Here is a 14,447-nt window from a genome sequence, read left to right as displayed (position 1 = left end):
TACGATCAGAGAGACATCCCGTTAGAAAACGAACTAGAATGATGTTCGTCTCGCATTACCATACTTGTGTTCACAGACAGGGATACTTTGTGAACTGCACGAGAAATGATTACAGGGAGGGGGCGCCACAGGATGAGTAGGATATGATCCATGAGGTGAAGGAATGTCTGTTTTATCCACAGCGGAATTATAGACAGAAAGAAACCGAAAAGAATGTCCTTATCAACAGGAGACAGCTAGAATATGTTTGATTGAGGAGAACAGAAGGATAGGAGAATGAACAGAAGCTGTTAGAGATGTTTGTAGCTAATGAGCAAGAGACATATATATATATATGGGAGATGTGGACATATCATCACATTTCTTTTGAGTGTATGAGGGAGGGGGGGGGGGCTTTTCCTCATGACTCACAAATCTGCTTTGACCTTGTCCGGTACGCCAAATCCCTCCCCCAACTGGCCATATAATAGGAGTGACTGAGCCTTGGGTTGGGTGTAAGGTAGTTTTCCAGGCAGTGAGGACTTCTGCAACCGTCGAAGCAACAATGATCCATGATGTAGTTCGGCGATGACATAAACATCGCCCAAAGAAAAGCGGTAATCCTGGCGAGGATTTTCGTCAGCCCATTCATGACGATCACATCAAACATATCACTCAGCGGGTCAAGAGGAGGAAGTGCTGTGAGTAAGAGGGACATCTAGAAGAGCGTGATCAGAGGAACCAACTGAAGGCGAAATTGCGTAATTATCCGCACGAGATGACAGTTGCAAGACAAGGAAGGCTACAGTGTAGGGAGTGTGGCCGTGATGGTGTGGTACATGAGGAGTACGGCAAGTGATAACTTGATTCAGATCTTCAAGTCTGGAAAATATGAGGGCTTTCATCCCTTCCACCTAAACATTAGATACGACCACTACTGGTTTTGGGAGGATTTCGGTCACTCTCCGTGGTTTATATAAACCACCCTGTTGATCAAAGGTCTCCTCAAAAGTCTCAGAGCGAGACTGTTGTATTTCAACTAATGAAAGAGAATTTCATCTCCACGGGCGAGGCTGTTGTATATAAACCAATAGAACTATCTTCAAGGTTTCAAATACGTCGCACATCTCGGCTCTCTCTCTCTCTCTCTCTCTCTCTCTCTCTCTCTCTCTCTCTCTCTCCTCTATACACCCTCATGGCCTTATATAATCAAAATGGCCAGCTGATGATACATTAAAGCCACAGTGATTGTAAAATAACGTCTTCTGAAAATGATGGCGATGTCTCATGGAGAATCAATTCGACCCTGCGGTAAACAAGATAATCCCGTTTAGCTCAAAAGAAATGATGCTTCTGAGAGTCGAATGTTCCTTCCCTGTTACTTGGTGGAAGCGTTAACGTTAGCCAGAGAAGTAGTGAGACCATGGCTGAACTAGCTCGTGTGTACTCTCAAAAAACAAGTGCTTGGTCACTTGGCTTGTAATGATGAGTCTGTAACGCTGTAAGGACAATAGTGACGGTGGGAGGAGGTCATCTCTCTACAAGGCTCCAGTAATTCTTAATCATAAATTCTCATTCTTCCTGCGTTGTTGCATTTGACTGTGTCAGGTTGCATCAAGTTGCATTTAATTATGTCCAACAGAATTTCGCTGTCATGCACTTTTACGTGGCATGTCACGATGTGTTGTGAAAGGTAACTTCAGTAGCCAAGCCTTACTTAAGGACATGAAGTTCCCTGGTACTGTCACAGTTCCAAGACCTCAACCTTAGTCTAGTGTTGGGAACTTGTCGTGTACTTGGGTTCCTCTGATTCAGACAAGTCGTTACCTTCCACTCTCCGAGATCGTCACTGATACCGGGTCCTCGTGACTGGCTGCTTCTCTCTCTCTCTCTCTCTCTCTCTCTCTCTCTCTCTCTCTCTCTCTCTCTCTCTCTCTCTCTCTCTCTCTCTCTCCTCGTGACACACACACACACGATAGTAGTATCTTGTGGGCTCGCGCGACCCTGGAGAATATAGATCCGGTCATTTTAACTTCACGATGTTGTCCATAGATGAATTGTGACGTGACGAAGAGGAGACAGGGTAAAGTCTTGCTACCTCTTGCGATGGGCATGTCATTTGTTGGATCAAAGTCAAGAAGGAGACCTGGAGAGTTGTTAAGAGTGTAAATATCAGTCATTAAATAATCAAATGAAATTAACCTTAACAGGTGGTCAGATCCATTAACGAGACGACGCAAAATTTCATTCGTGAAGGAAAAAGAAAGAAGTTGTTGTTACTCGCATCTGTTCGGGGTTGTTAAGATTCCTCGTAAGTATCATTAGAAAACGAGGATGAAGGAGCGTGTGTGAGTCAGTGTTGAGGCGTGGCAGCTGACCTGCGAGTGTAGGAGGAAGGCAGGTGCTGCTGAGGGTGGCTGGCCAAGGCCTAGCGGCCCGGGGCCGCACCGGGTAAAGTATTGACTTCGTACTGCGTCAGTGGGCAGGCAGGCGGTGTGGCCCCCTGACCCACACCTGCTGGACATGTGTGCTGCTGCATCCTAGCACTTCAACACATACCCTACCGGCAGGTCGTACGTACATACAGCTGAAACATACAGCCTACAGATACTCTCTCGTGTATTCTTGTGGGGAACACAAGGACCAACAATACTCTAGACAACAACAACACAGATGCAGTCTGTGGCACACTGGTTTTGTGTTGTAGCGATGAATTATATGAGCTATGTATATATAGCTCAAAGAAAACGTAGGGTAAAAGTGGGGAACATTGGCTGTGGCAACCCGGACGCTGGTTCACGTCTCCTCGGCTCCTTAACCACACGTGCTCTGGACGAGCCGATCACAGCCTGAGCCGTGTCGGCCGGACAACACCCATGCCAGGGTGGGGTGAGGTGTGTGGGGTCCTCCCCGAGAGAGGAGGACGCCATCCAGACTGCAGCTCCAACACGGGACTGCGACGTCACGTCACGGGTCGTCCTCTTTGTAAACAACGGAAAAGTAACTTTTACATATGACCTTCCCACGGGTGGGCTGGCTGGCCACGTCCTCAACCTAACGTCACCAGAATTATGTCAATATTTAGAGTACTCCGAGCAGCCAGTTGGCCAGAAATAAACGCTAATTAGGACACAGTAAAGCTGCCGCTTGGGAGCCTCACTATAAAGCAAAGACCTCCTTGTTTACGCTCCTCAGATACCACGGTCAACTGATATTTATTTATACACACACTCACACACACAAAGGAACAAAGAATGCATGTCAGAGGAACCTGCTCAAATTAATGGGTTGAAGTGACCAGCTGAGTGCCACAGGGTTATGATCTGGCACCATTACTCTCCTTGATCTATATAGTCGACTGGCCAGAAGTTATGGAGAGACTGCCTTCCTGATTATGTTTGCAGAGGATGCCAAGGTCATGGGAGAAGTGAAAAATGTGGAGGACTGCATCACTGTACATTAGGACCTCGAAAGACTCCAAAGTCGATTTGCTACAAAGCTGATAAAGTTCAACCTGAGTACAAGTACAGTAACGAGGGTGGATGATGAAGTTCACCCTGAGTACAAGTACAATAACGAGGATGGATGATGAAGTTCAACCTGAGTACAAGTACAGTGACGAGGATGGATGATGAAGTTCAACCTGAGTACAAGTACAGTGACGAGGATGGATGATGAGGTTCAACCTGAGTACAAGTACAGTAACGAGGATGGATGATGAAGTTCAACCTGAGTACAAGTACAGTAACGAGGATGGATGATGAAGTTCAACCTGAGTACAAATACAGTAACGAGGATGGATGATGAAGTTCAACCTGAGTACAAGTACAGTAACGAGGAAGGATGATGAAGTTCAACCTGAGTACAAGTACTGTAACGAGGATGGATGAAGAAGTTCAACCTGAGTACAAGTACAGTAACGAGGATGGATGATGAAGTTCAACCTGAGTACAAGTACAGTAACGAGGATGGATGATGAAGTTCAACCTGAGTACAAGTACTGTAAAGAGGATGGATGAAGAAGTTCAACCTGAGTACAAGTACAGTAACGAGGATGGATGATGAAGTTCAACCTGAGTACAAGTACAGTAACGAGGATGGATGATGAAGTTCAACCTGAGTACAAGCACTGTAACGAGGATGGATGATGAGGTTCAACCTGAGGACAAGTACAGTAACGAGGATGGATGATGAAGTTCAACCTGAGTACAAGTACAGTAACGAGGATGGATGATGAAGTTCAACCTGAGTACAAGTACTGTAACAAGGATGGATGATGAAGTTCAACCTGAGTACAAGTACAGTAACGAGGATGGATGATGAAGTTCAACCTGAGTACAAGCACTGTAACGAGGATGGATGATGAGGTTCAACCTGAGGACAAGTACAGTAACGAGGAAGGATGATGAAGTTCAACCTGAGTACAAGTACTGTAACGAGGATGGATGATGAAGTTCAACATGAGTACAAGTACAGTAACGAGGATGGATGATGAGGTTCAACCTGAGTACAAGTACAGTGACGAGGATGGATGATGAAGTTCAACCTGAGTACAAGTACAGTAACGAGGATGGATGAAGAAGTTTAACCTGAGTACAAGTACAGTAACGAGGATGGATGATGAAGTTCAACCTGAGTACAAGTACAGTAACGAGGATGGATGATGAAGTTCAACCTGAGTACAAGTACAGTGACGAGGATGGATTACAATGAAAGACAGCCTAAGTTTGATTACCATCTAGCAGAAAATAAACCGCAGGAATCAGGATGTGAGAAAGACTTGGGAGTCGACCTGACCCTAATCTGTCCCCAAAGTCCGACCTTACGAGAATGGTGCTCGAGTTTGGTCACCGCATCTCAAAAAGCTCAAAGAGCTCAGAGAGAAGGTTTAGAGGAAGGTAACAACTATGGTAACAAAGTTAAGAGAGAAGAGCTATAGGGAATGGCCAGAGGCTTTAAATGTGACTACAATGGAAGAAAGAAGAGTGAGGGGTGACCTAATCACAATCTTTAAGATATATCGATAACTTAGACAACGAACAGTTCTTCGAGTGATATAAGGAGCAAAGAACATAACGTGAAATCAAGCAAGATGTTAAAGATGAACAGTATTTTCATGGTATTAGCAGTGGAGCATTGGCATGATTTAAAAGGGGACGTGGGCAGTAAACATTAGTTCTAAAGGTTCAAGATATGAGGCCCCTCGGGTGTGGAACTCCCTCCCCGTACAGTACCTATAAGTGATTACACACACACACACACACACACACACACACACGTTTTTTTCTGTCCTGTTCTGCCATCACTGCTCCCTTGCATCTCTCCTACAATTTTCGCCATTCTTCTCATGGTCGTATACACCTCATCCCCCAACACCACCTTAAGAACTCTTCCTTTGTTTACCAACCCTCCTTCAGTAGCCTCGCGATCGTGCCCTCTTACAGTACCCTCACAACCGTTCCCTCCTTCAGTAGCCTCACAACGTTTCCCTCCTTCAGTAGCCTAACAACCGTTCCCTCCTTCAGTAGCCTCACAACCTTGCCCTCCTTCAGTAGTCTCACTCAACTCCACCCCTGCACAGTGGCAGTGGTCACCCCCGTCCCCTGGAGGAGGGCCGCGCCTCTGCCACACCCAAGGTGCTCCACCCTTCCACTTCCCTCTACCATACCTCCTATGGCGACTCAGAATTATCTGCGTTCATCATTCCATGGAGTTAGAACAGCCTGGCTCCCGTCGTCCGGTAATTTGGTTCACCATCTAGTCTGGTGGTTAAAGTTCGGCATTAACTACATTACGATGGTTAGGCTCAGCAGGCGGTCTCTGGTAGTTAGGTCCTGCAGTCACCGTGATAGGTCTGCATGAAGTCTGGTCGTTAGGCTCATTAGGTGGCCTGGTCGTTAGGTTCAATAGGTAGTCTAATATCAGGCTCGGAAGGTAGTTTGGTAGTTAAGCTCAGCACGTAGTCTGAGAGTTAAGTTCGGCAGGTAGTCTGGTAGTCAGGTTCGGCAGGTAGTCTGGTAGTCAGGTTCTGCAGGTAGTTTGGCAATCAGGTTCGGCAGTTAGCGAGGAGACAGACCTCGCGTTAAATAACACTGTAGTGTAAGTACCAGTGCAGTACCTGTAAAGTCTGCAATACCACTTAACAAAGCCAGTAACAGTACGGGAAGTAAGTAGTCTTTCTGTAAACCAATCTAAAGTAGTTCTGTAGTGTTTGATAGTAGTGGTGTAGTCCATAACTGTGGCACGAACATTCCTGCTTATCATTATTCTCAGCAGCTTTCTTGAGCCATTGTCAACACAGACATCATCATCCAATTTTCCTTGGTTGCTAGACAGAAAACAGGAAGTGTGACGTGACGTAGTGTGACTTAACTTCCGCTCAATGGATACTGTTCGTAATTTTCCTCATGGTCTGTTACGGTTCCCGTCACGGCTTGTTATTCTCTTGAATGATGAAAAAAAGAAAGAAAAAAACCTGATGGAAACGGAGACAAAGACCAGATCAACTAGAAATGAACCAAACAAAAAACAAATGTTTACGTTTCCGTGAAGGATATAGGTGGACGCGCAGGCGCAGCGTACTGGCAGCGGGAGATTAATACCTCTCATTGTGCTCTGGCTCAGAGGCGCACGGGAGAGCCACTCCCGACATGCGAGCAGTACTCCGAACTGGGGCATATAAAACACTCATTTTTGCAGAAAGCAGATAACGTAACGCTCATTATATGAGGGGTATCCAGGATACAGAAGAGGCTATGCGATGTCCAAGATGTTTTACATTACTACATACATGACCTGTACCGTTCCGAAATTCCAAATTGGGAGGCGAGTGAGATTTAGGATGAGATGCAGGGAGAAATTAGGTTCTTGCACTATATCACTTAACCAGGTTACTGCTTCCCCACTCTGACTGGCTGCAGATGTCCGAAGGACAAATGGAGATGTGTTCAGCACGAGAAAAAGTGAGGTGGAATCACCGGTGCCAGAGTGACCACGGTCTGTTGTTAAAGAAAGAGAATCGTTAATGAAGAGGAGAAACAAAGAAGGCGATAAGAGAGAAAGAACCTTGAGGAACACCTCTGTCAATATTACGAGATATTGTTCCATCACGACTACCTACCACCATAATGCACCAACGGCAGAGGAGGCAGAAAGAAACGGAACGGCAATGGAAGGTAGTGAGGAGAGCAAAGACTTAGCCAAGCTCTGTCAAATGCTTTGGAGATGTCCAGAGCTACGAAAAAGTTCCATCAAAATCCCTTTGAGAGGAGGTTTAGAGGTTAGTAACATATGATAAATAACCAGTACAGTTTGCACTACGTATTGGGTGATGTAAAGGAAGGGAATGTCATTTTTAGGGAAGTGAGAATTAAGGGACGGTTCGAACACTTCAGAGACGAGAGAAGTGAGAGCGATAGGGACGATGGTTGCAGGAGCCAGAATGCTCCTCTTTCCTAGGAGCAGGTGCCACATGAGGGCAGTGGTCTGCAAATTAATCCGACAAAATACTTGATGAGGTCAGGTGATATGCAACAGATCCTCCCAGGCTGAGCAGTTCCTCAGGAGGAATGGATGACATGAGATGCGCTCATCACTGGATTACTTCAACATTCTATATATAGTTTTAGTTGTCATCTGTTGACATGTGTTGAGTAGCAGGTGTGAGAGGGACTTGCAGGTTGAGTGACAGGTTAAGAGGATTACTGTGAGAGGACTAGCAGGATGTATTGGGTCGTGTTGCATGGCTGATAAACTTTTAATAACAAGTCGGAGGACATGAGGCTTGGGGCGTGGCTGAGGGCGGGAGCAGCGGCTGCGGATGGTGAGGGGCCGGTGGGGTAACCCGGGCGGTATACATGATGGGTCAGAGTCCCCGGCTGTTGATGGCAGGCTTCATGATCACCTCCACCTTCCTCTCCTGCAGGTCAGAGTCCCCGGCTGTTGATGGCAGGCTTCATGATCACCTCCACCTTCCTCTCCTGCAGGTCAGAGTCCCCGGCTGTTGATGGCAGGCTTCATGATCACCTCCACCTTGCTCTCCTGCAGGTCAGAGTCCCCGGCTGTTGATGGCAGGCTTCATGATCACCACCACCTTCCTCTCCTGCAGGTCAGAGTCCCCGGCTGTTGATGGCAGGCTTCATGATCACCACCACCTTCCTCTCCATGTGGATCTCCAACACTGCCGCCGCCGCCATGATCGTGCCCATCGTTGACGCCGTCGTCCTCCAGCTCTGTCAGGTCAGTCCCAGCCTCAGGTGAGCCCCAGTCTGGCTCGCCCAAACTCACGAGTCGAGACAAAGACTCGTCTTCGATCTGACGTAGGGTTCTTCTGGGTCAGACCAAGTGTCCGCGTCATTTCGGCAACACAAAAAAACGTAGAAAGATCGGTAGAAATGATTCCTTAAACGGCAGGGGATAACGAGACACGAAAGCCGCAAGGACTGTCGTGGAATTTGTGACGTGGAAGGTATTTTGGTTCTCTTATCGTCGATTACCGTCCGGCCGTGCGTTGTGGCCAGTCTGGTAACCACGCGGACTGGCCACACTGACGTCACGCTCCACAGTGTTGCCACCAGTAAGTACGTAGCCTGGCCATCATTACCCCCAGCGTCCAGGCTGTACTTCCCTGAACTATGATTCACTGAATATATATATATATATATATATATATATATATATATATATATATATATATATATATATATATATATATATATATATATAATGCACTATGGATAACGTCTGAGTAGAATGATATGTGAAGGTACCCGCGGAGACTAGCCGTCGCTATCACGCGAACTTGAACGTTGTTTGATGCTATTTTTATGTGAAATCATTACAAGTGTCATATTTCTTTTATAATGCTCCCCAAAAAACTTTTATTATTAGGTTATCTTGCAGCTTCAAGGCTGCGCTGCAATCAGTAGCAACGAAGGGATAGACTTGTTCGGAATGGAAAGTTCTTCGACGAGATGGTAATCCAGTTATACAGCCCCGCTAAAGGTGACTTTTCACTCACGGCATAAGGTCAAGCAGGCGGAGTCCAGCAATTTACAATAAAAAGTAGTTCCCTCTTGACTTGACAGACATGGAAGACCGTAAGATATGAACCACTGAAATGAAACGGTGCAGTAACTCAGTATCAATACAGTATTAATAACAGAGGTCCAATAATGTTGAGCACGCTGCCTGCACTGTACCATAGAGAAATTTAAGAAGTGTCTGGACAACTGTTTACATACATACGTGTGTACATACGTGTTCCACAGCAGCAGTCTGACTGAGTCTAGTAACAAAACGGTTGCAGGGTCGAGGACCGAGTTTTTCTGAGTTAGTGGACCTCTGAAATAACGTAAGGTGTATCCAGGTTCCGGATTGGTTGTGAGGTGAGTGTTTAGATAAATACCTCAAGTGGTTATATGTAGTGAAAGGCTAAAAAAAAAAAAAAAGAAAATCCTTCCTCAGTATATCAGAGCTTTGGAAAAAAAAAAAAACTAGTTTGCTCTCACGGTATACTTAAGAGACCTGGTTTATATTTAGAATACCTTTTATTTGAACGTCGATGTATATTCTGTCAAACCTCTCCTGACATCTGGTCAGCGATGTATGATATCAGGATTTGTTCTCATCATTCACGTGCCGAAGATTATTTCAGAAACGAATTTGGTGTGTTGCAGCTGAGGGTAGTAACCTTGTGCTGTGTGCAGCTGAGGGTAGTAACCTTGTGCTGTGTTGCAGCTGAGGGTAGTAACCTTGTGCTGTGTTGCAGCTGAGGGTAGTAACCTTGTGCTGTGTTGCAGCTGAGGGTAGTAACCTTGTGCTGTGTTGCAGCTGAGGGTAGTAACCTTGTGCTGTGTTGCAGCTGAGGGTAGTAACCTTGTGCTGTGTTGCAGCTGAGGGTAGTAACCTTGTGCTGTGTTGCAGCAGAGGGTAGTAACCTTGTGCTGTGTTGCAGCTGAGGGTAGTAACCTTGTGATGTGTTGCAGCTGAGGGTAGTAACCTTGTGCTGTGTTGCAGCTGAGGGTAGTAACCTTGTGATGTGTTGCAGCTGAGGGTAGTAACCTTGTGATGTGTTCCAGACCCGCCGGGTAGAGGCGAAGCTGGCCAAGGAGAAGTCGTTGCCGCCGCCGTCGCTGCAGGACGTGACGGTGAACCTACCCAGGCAGAGCCTCATCAAGCTCTGTGACTCCGACTCCACCTTCTCTGACATCATTAAGTGAGTGAAAGAGTCCTCCCCGTCCCTTCCTCTGTGTCGTGTCTCAGGTCCTCCTCATGGCCCCTTCCTCTGTGTCGTGTCTGAGGTCCTCCTCACAGCGCCCCTTCCTCTGTGTCGTGTCTGAGGTCCTCCTCACAGCGCCCCTTCCTCTGTGTCGCGTCTGAGGTCCTCCTCATCACGGTCCCTTCCTCTGTGCCGTGTCTGAGGCCCTCCTCCTCACGGCCCTTCCCTCTGTGCCGTGTCTGAGGTCCTCCTCCTCATGGCGCCCTTCCTCTGTGTCGTGTCTGAGGTCCTCCTCCTCACGGTCCCTTCCTCTGTGCCGTGTCTGAGACCCTCCTCCTCACGGCCCTTTCCTCTGTTCCGTGTCTGAGGTCCTCCTCCTCACGGCCCTTCCTCTGTGTCGCGTCTGAGGTCCTACTCATCAAGGCCCCTTCCTGTGTCGTGTCTGAGGCCCTCCTCCTCATGGCCCTTTCCTCTGTGTCGTGTCTGAGGTCCTCCTCCTCACGGCCCCTTCCTTGTCGTATATGAGGTCCTCCTCCTCACGGCCCCTTCCTGTGTCGTGTCTGAGGCCCTCCTCCTCACGGCTCCTTCCTCTGTGTCATGTCTGAGGTCCTCCTCTTCACGGTCCCTTCCTCTCTGTCGTGTCTGAGGTCCTCCTCCTCACAGCCCCTTCCTTGTGTCGTGTCTGAAGTCCTCCTCACGGCCCTTTCCTCTGTGTCGTGTCTGAGGTCCTCCTCCTCACGGCCCCTTCCTCTGTGTCGTGTCTGAGGTCCTCCTCCTCATGGCCCCTTCCTCTATGTCGTGTCTGAGGTCCTCCTCACGACCCATTCCTGTGTCGTGTCTGAGGTCCTCCTCCTCACGGCCCCTTCCTCTCCGTCGTGTCTTAGGTCCTTCTCCTCACAGCTCCTTCCTCTGTATCGTGTCTGAGGTCCTCCTCCTCACGGTTCCTTCCTCTGTCGTGTCTTAGTTCCTCCTTCTCTCTGTCGTGTCTGAGGACGTCGTACTCACGATCTCTCCTCTGTGTCGCGTTTTACGTTTAGTACCTCACCCCTTTCACACGATTGATGTACCAATGGACTTGACTATCACAGTATCACCAGAGAGTTTATTTAGCATGTGAAGCTTTTTTTTTTTCTTTTTTTATATGTAGTGGCATCTCGGATGATTATTGTAGTGGTACCTCTGACGGCTGATATAGTGGTACCTCTAACGGTTGATGTAGTGGTACCTCTGACGACTGATGTAATGGTACCTCTGACGACTGATGTAATGGTACTTCTGACGACTGATGTAGTGGTACCTCTGACAATTGATGTAGTGGTACCTCTGATGACTGATGTAATGGTACCTCTGATGACTAATGTAGTGGCACCTCTGACGACTGATGTAGTGGTACCTCTGACGACTGATGTAGTGGTACCTCTGATGACTGATGTAGTGGCACCTCTGACGACTGATGTAGTGGTACCTCTGACGACTGATGTACTGGTACCTCTGACGACTGATGTAATGGTACCTCTGACGAATGATGTAGTGGTACCTCTGACGACTGATGTAGTGGTACCTCTGACAATTGATGTAGTGGTACCTCTGATGACTGATGTAATGGTACCTCTGATGACTGATGTAGTGGTACCTCTGATGACTGATGTAGTGGTACCTCTGACGACTGATGTAGTGGTACCTCTGACGACTGATGTAGTGGTACCTCTGATGACTGATGTAGTGGTACCTCTGACGACTGATGCAGTGGTACCTCTGACGACTGATGTAGTGGTACCTCTGATGACTGATGTAGTGGTACCTCTGACGACTGATGTAGTGGTACCTCTGACGACTGATGTATTGGTACCTCTGATGACTGATGTAGTGATACCTCTGACAATTGATGTAGTGGTACCTCTGATGACTGATGTAGTGGTACCTCTGACGACTGATGTAGTGGTACCTCTGACGACTGATGTAGTGGTACCTCTGACAACTGATGTAGTGGTACCTCTGATGACTGATGTAGTGGTACCTCTGACGACTGATGTAGTGGTACCTCTGATGACTGATGTAGTGGCACCTCTGACGACTGATGTAGTGGTACCTCTGATGACTGATGTAATGGTACCTCTGATGACTGATGTAGTGGTACCTCTGATGACTGATGTAGTGGTACCTCTGATGACTGTTGTAATGGTACCTCTGATGACTGATGTAGTGGTACCTCTGATGACTGATGTAGTGGTACCTCTGACGACTGATGTAGTGGTACCTCTGACGAGTGATGTATTGGTACCTTGAGACTGATGTGTGGTACCTCTCCATTGATGTGGTACCTTGATGCTGATGTAGTGGTACCTCTGATGACTGATGTAGTGGAACCTCTGACGACTGATGTAGTGGTGCCTCTGAAATTGATGTAGTGGTACCTCTGATGACTGATGTAATGGTACCTCTGATGATGATGTAGTGGTACCTCTGATGACTGATGTAGTGGTACCTTGATGACTGATGTAGTGGCACCTCTGACGACTGATGTAGTGGTACCTCTGACATGATGTAGTGGTACCTCTGATGACTGATGTAATGTACCTCTGATGACTGATGTAGTGGTACCTCTGATGACTGATGTAGTGGTACCTCTGACGACTGATGTAGTGGTACCTCTGACGACTGATGTAGTGGTACCTCTGACGACTGATGTAGTGGTACCTCTGACGACTGATGTAGTGGTACCTCTGACGACTGATGTAGTGGTACCTCTGATGACTGATGTAGTGGTACCTCTGACGACTGATGTAGTGGTACCTCTGACGACTAATGTAGTGGTACCTCTGATGACTGATGTAATGGTACCTCTGACGACTGATGAAGTGGTACCTCTGACAATTGATGTAGTGGTACCTCTGATGACTGATGTAATGGTACCTCTGATGACTGATGTAGTGGTACCTCTGACGACTGATGTAGTGATACATCTGACGACTGATGTAATGGTACCTCTGATGACTGATGTAATGGTACCTCTGACGACTGATGTAGTGGTACCTCTGACGACTGATGTAGTGGTACCTCTGATGACTGATGTAATGGTACCTCTGACGACTGATGTAGTGGTACCTCTCCCAATTGATGTAGTGGTACCTCTGATGACTGATGTAGTGGTACCTCTGATGACTGATGTAGTGGTACCTCTGACGACTGATGTAGTGGTGCCTCTGACAATTGATGTAGTGGTACCTCTGATGACTGATGTAATGGTACCTCTGATGACTGATGTAGTGGTACCTCTGATGACTGATGTAGTGGTACCTCTGATGACTGATGTAGTGGCACCTCTGACGACTGATGTAGTGGTACCTCTGATGACTGATGTAGTGGTACCTCTGATGACTGATGTAGTGGTACCTCTGATGACTGATGTAGTGGTACCTCTGACGACTGATGTAGTGGTACCTCTGACAGTTGATGTAGTGGTACCTCTGATGACTGATGTAATGGTACCTCTGATGACTGATGTAATGGTACCTCTGACGACTGATGTAGTGGTACCTCTGATGACTGATGTAGTGGTACCTCTGACGATTGATGTAGTGGTACCTCTGACAACTGATGTAGTGGTACCTCTGATGACTGATGTAGTAGTACCTCTCTTAAGTGATCTACCAGCTCCTCTAACAAGTTTTGTAGTATTAGCTTTAACAACTGTGTACCCGATTAATGTCCTCAGATGAGGTATTAAAGATAGGTATATCACAAACAAGTAGTTTATATACGTAAACAGTTTCCTCCTTGCGTGGACGAGAGTCGAACCCAGGCCACGAGAATGACAGTCGAGCAGTACAACCACCGGACAGATGATGACCTTAAAGCCTCTATTTCCTTAAGTGGTATTGCAGTTCTAAGCCCTCGTACTCACCCACCTCCCCCACCTCATGTTGGCCCAGTGAGGTACGGTCGCCCGCTCACCCTCAGGTCAACTGTAAGGCACATCGGCGATGTCTGTACATCAGAAGATGTAATGCTAACATGAAGCTGACGTCAAGAAGAACTTCACCCTTACGCTGATGTGCCTTGAACGTGAATGTGAGCAGGTTACCTCACCTCACTGTGCCTACGGTGAGGGGTGAGTGGAGACCTCACAGTGCAGGAGCAGTTTAAGGAACGGTGTGAGTTTTCAAAGTTCACTGTTAGTCCCACTGGTTATGTGGCTACGCTGACGTTCTCGTGAATCCCAGGTTCGACTCCTGGGAACGGTATGACA

At 47.3% G+C, this 14,447-nt stretch overlaps 1 protein-coding gene across 2 annotated transcripts in view; it reads left to right on the top strand.

Annotated features, from left to right (window-relative positions):
• The window catches only part of LOC139756520 (Na(+)/citrate cotransporter-like), a 131,464-nt gene that overhangs the window by 73,373 nt on the left and 43,644 nt on the right, over nucleotides 1-14,447 (top strand). For both annotated transcript variants that reach the window (XM_071675995.1, XM_071676006.1), the window contains exons 4-5: nucleotides 8,087-8,217; nucleotides 10,059-10,195. In XM_071675995.1, coding sequence (XP_071532096.1) covers nucleotides 8,087-8,217; nucleotides 10,059-10,195 — 268 coding nt within the window. The remainder of the gene's footprint in view (nucleotides 1-8,086; nucleotides 8,218-10,058; nucleotides 10,196-14,447) is intronic.

Source organism: Panulirus ornatus, chromosome 2 (genome assembly GCF_036320965.1).
Source record: "Panulirus ornatus isolate Po-2019 chromosome 2, ASM3632096v1, whole genome shotgun sequence".
Lineage (NCBI taxonomy): Eukaryota > Metazoa > Arthropoda > Malacostraca > Decapoda > Palinuridae > Panulirus > Panulirus ornatus.
This window is presented reverse-complemented; position numbering and strand designations above follow the sequence as displayed.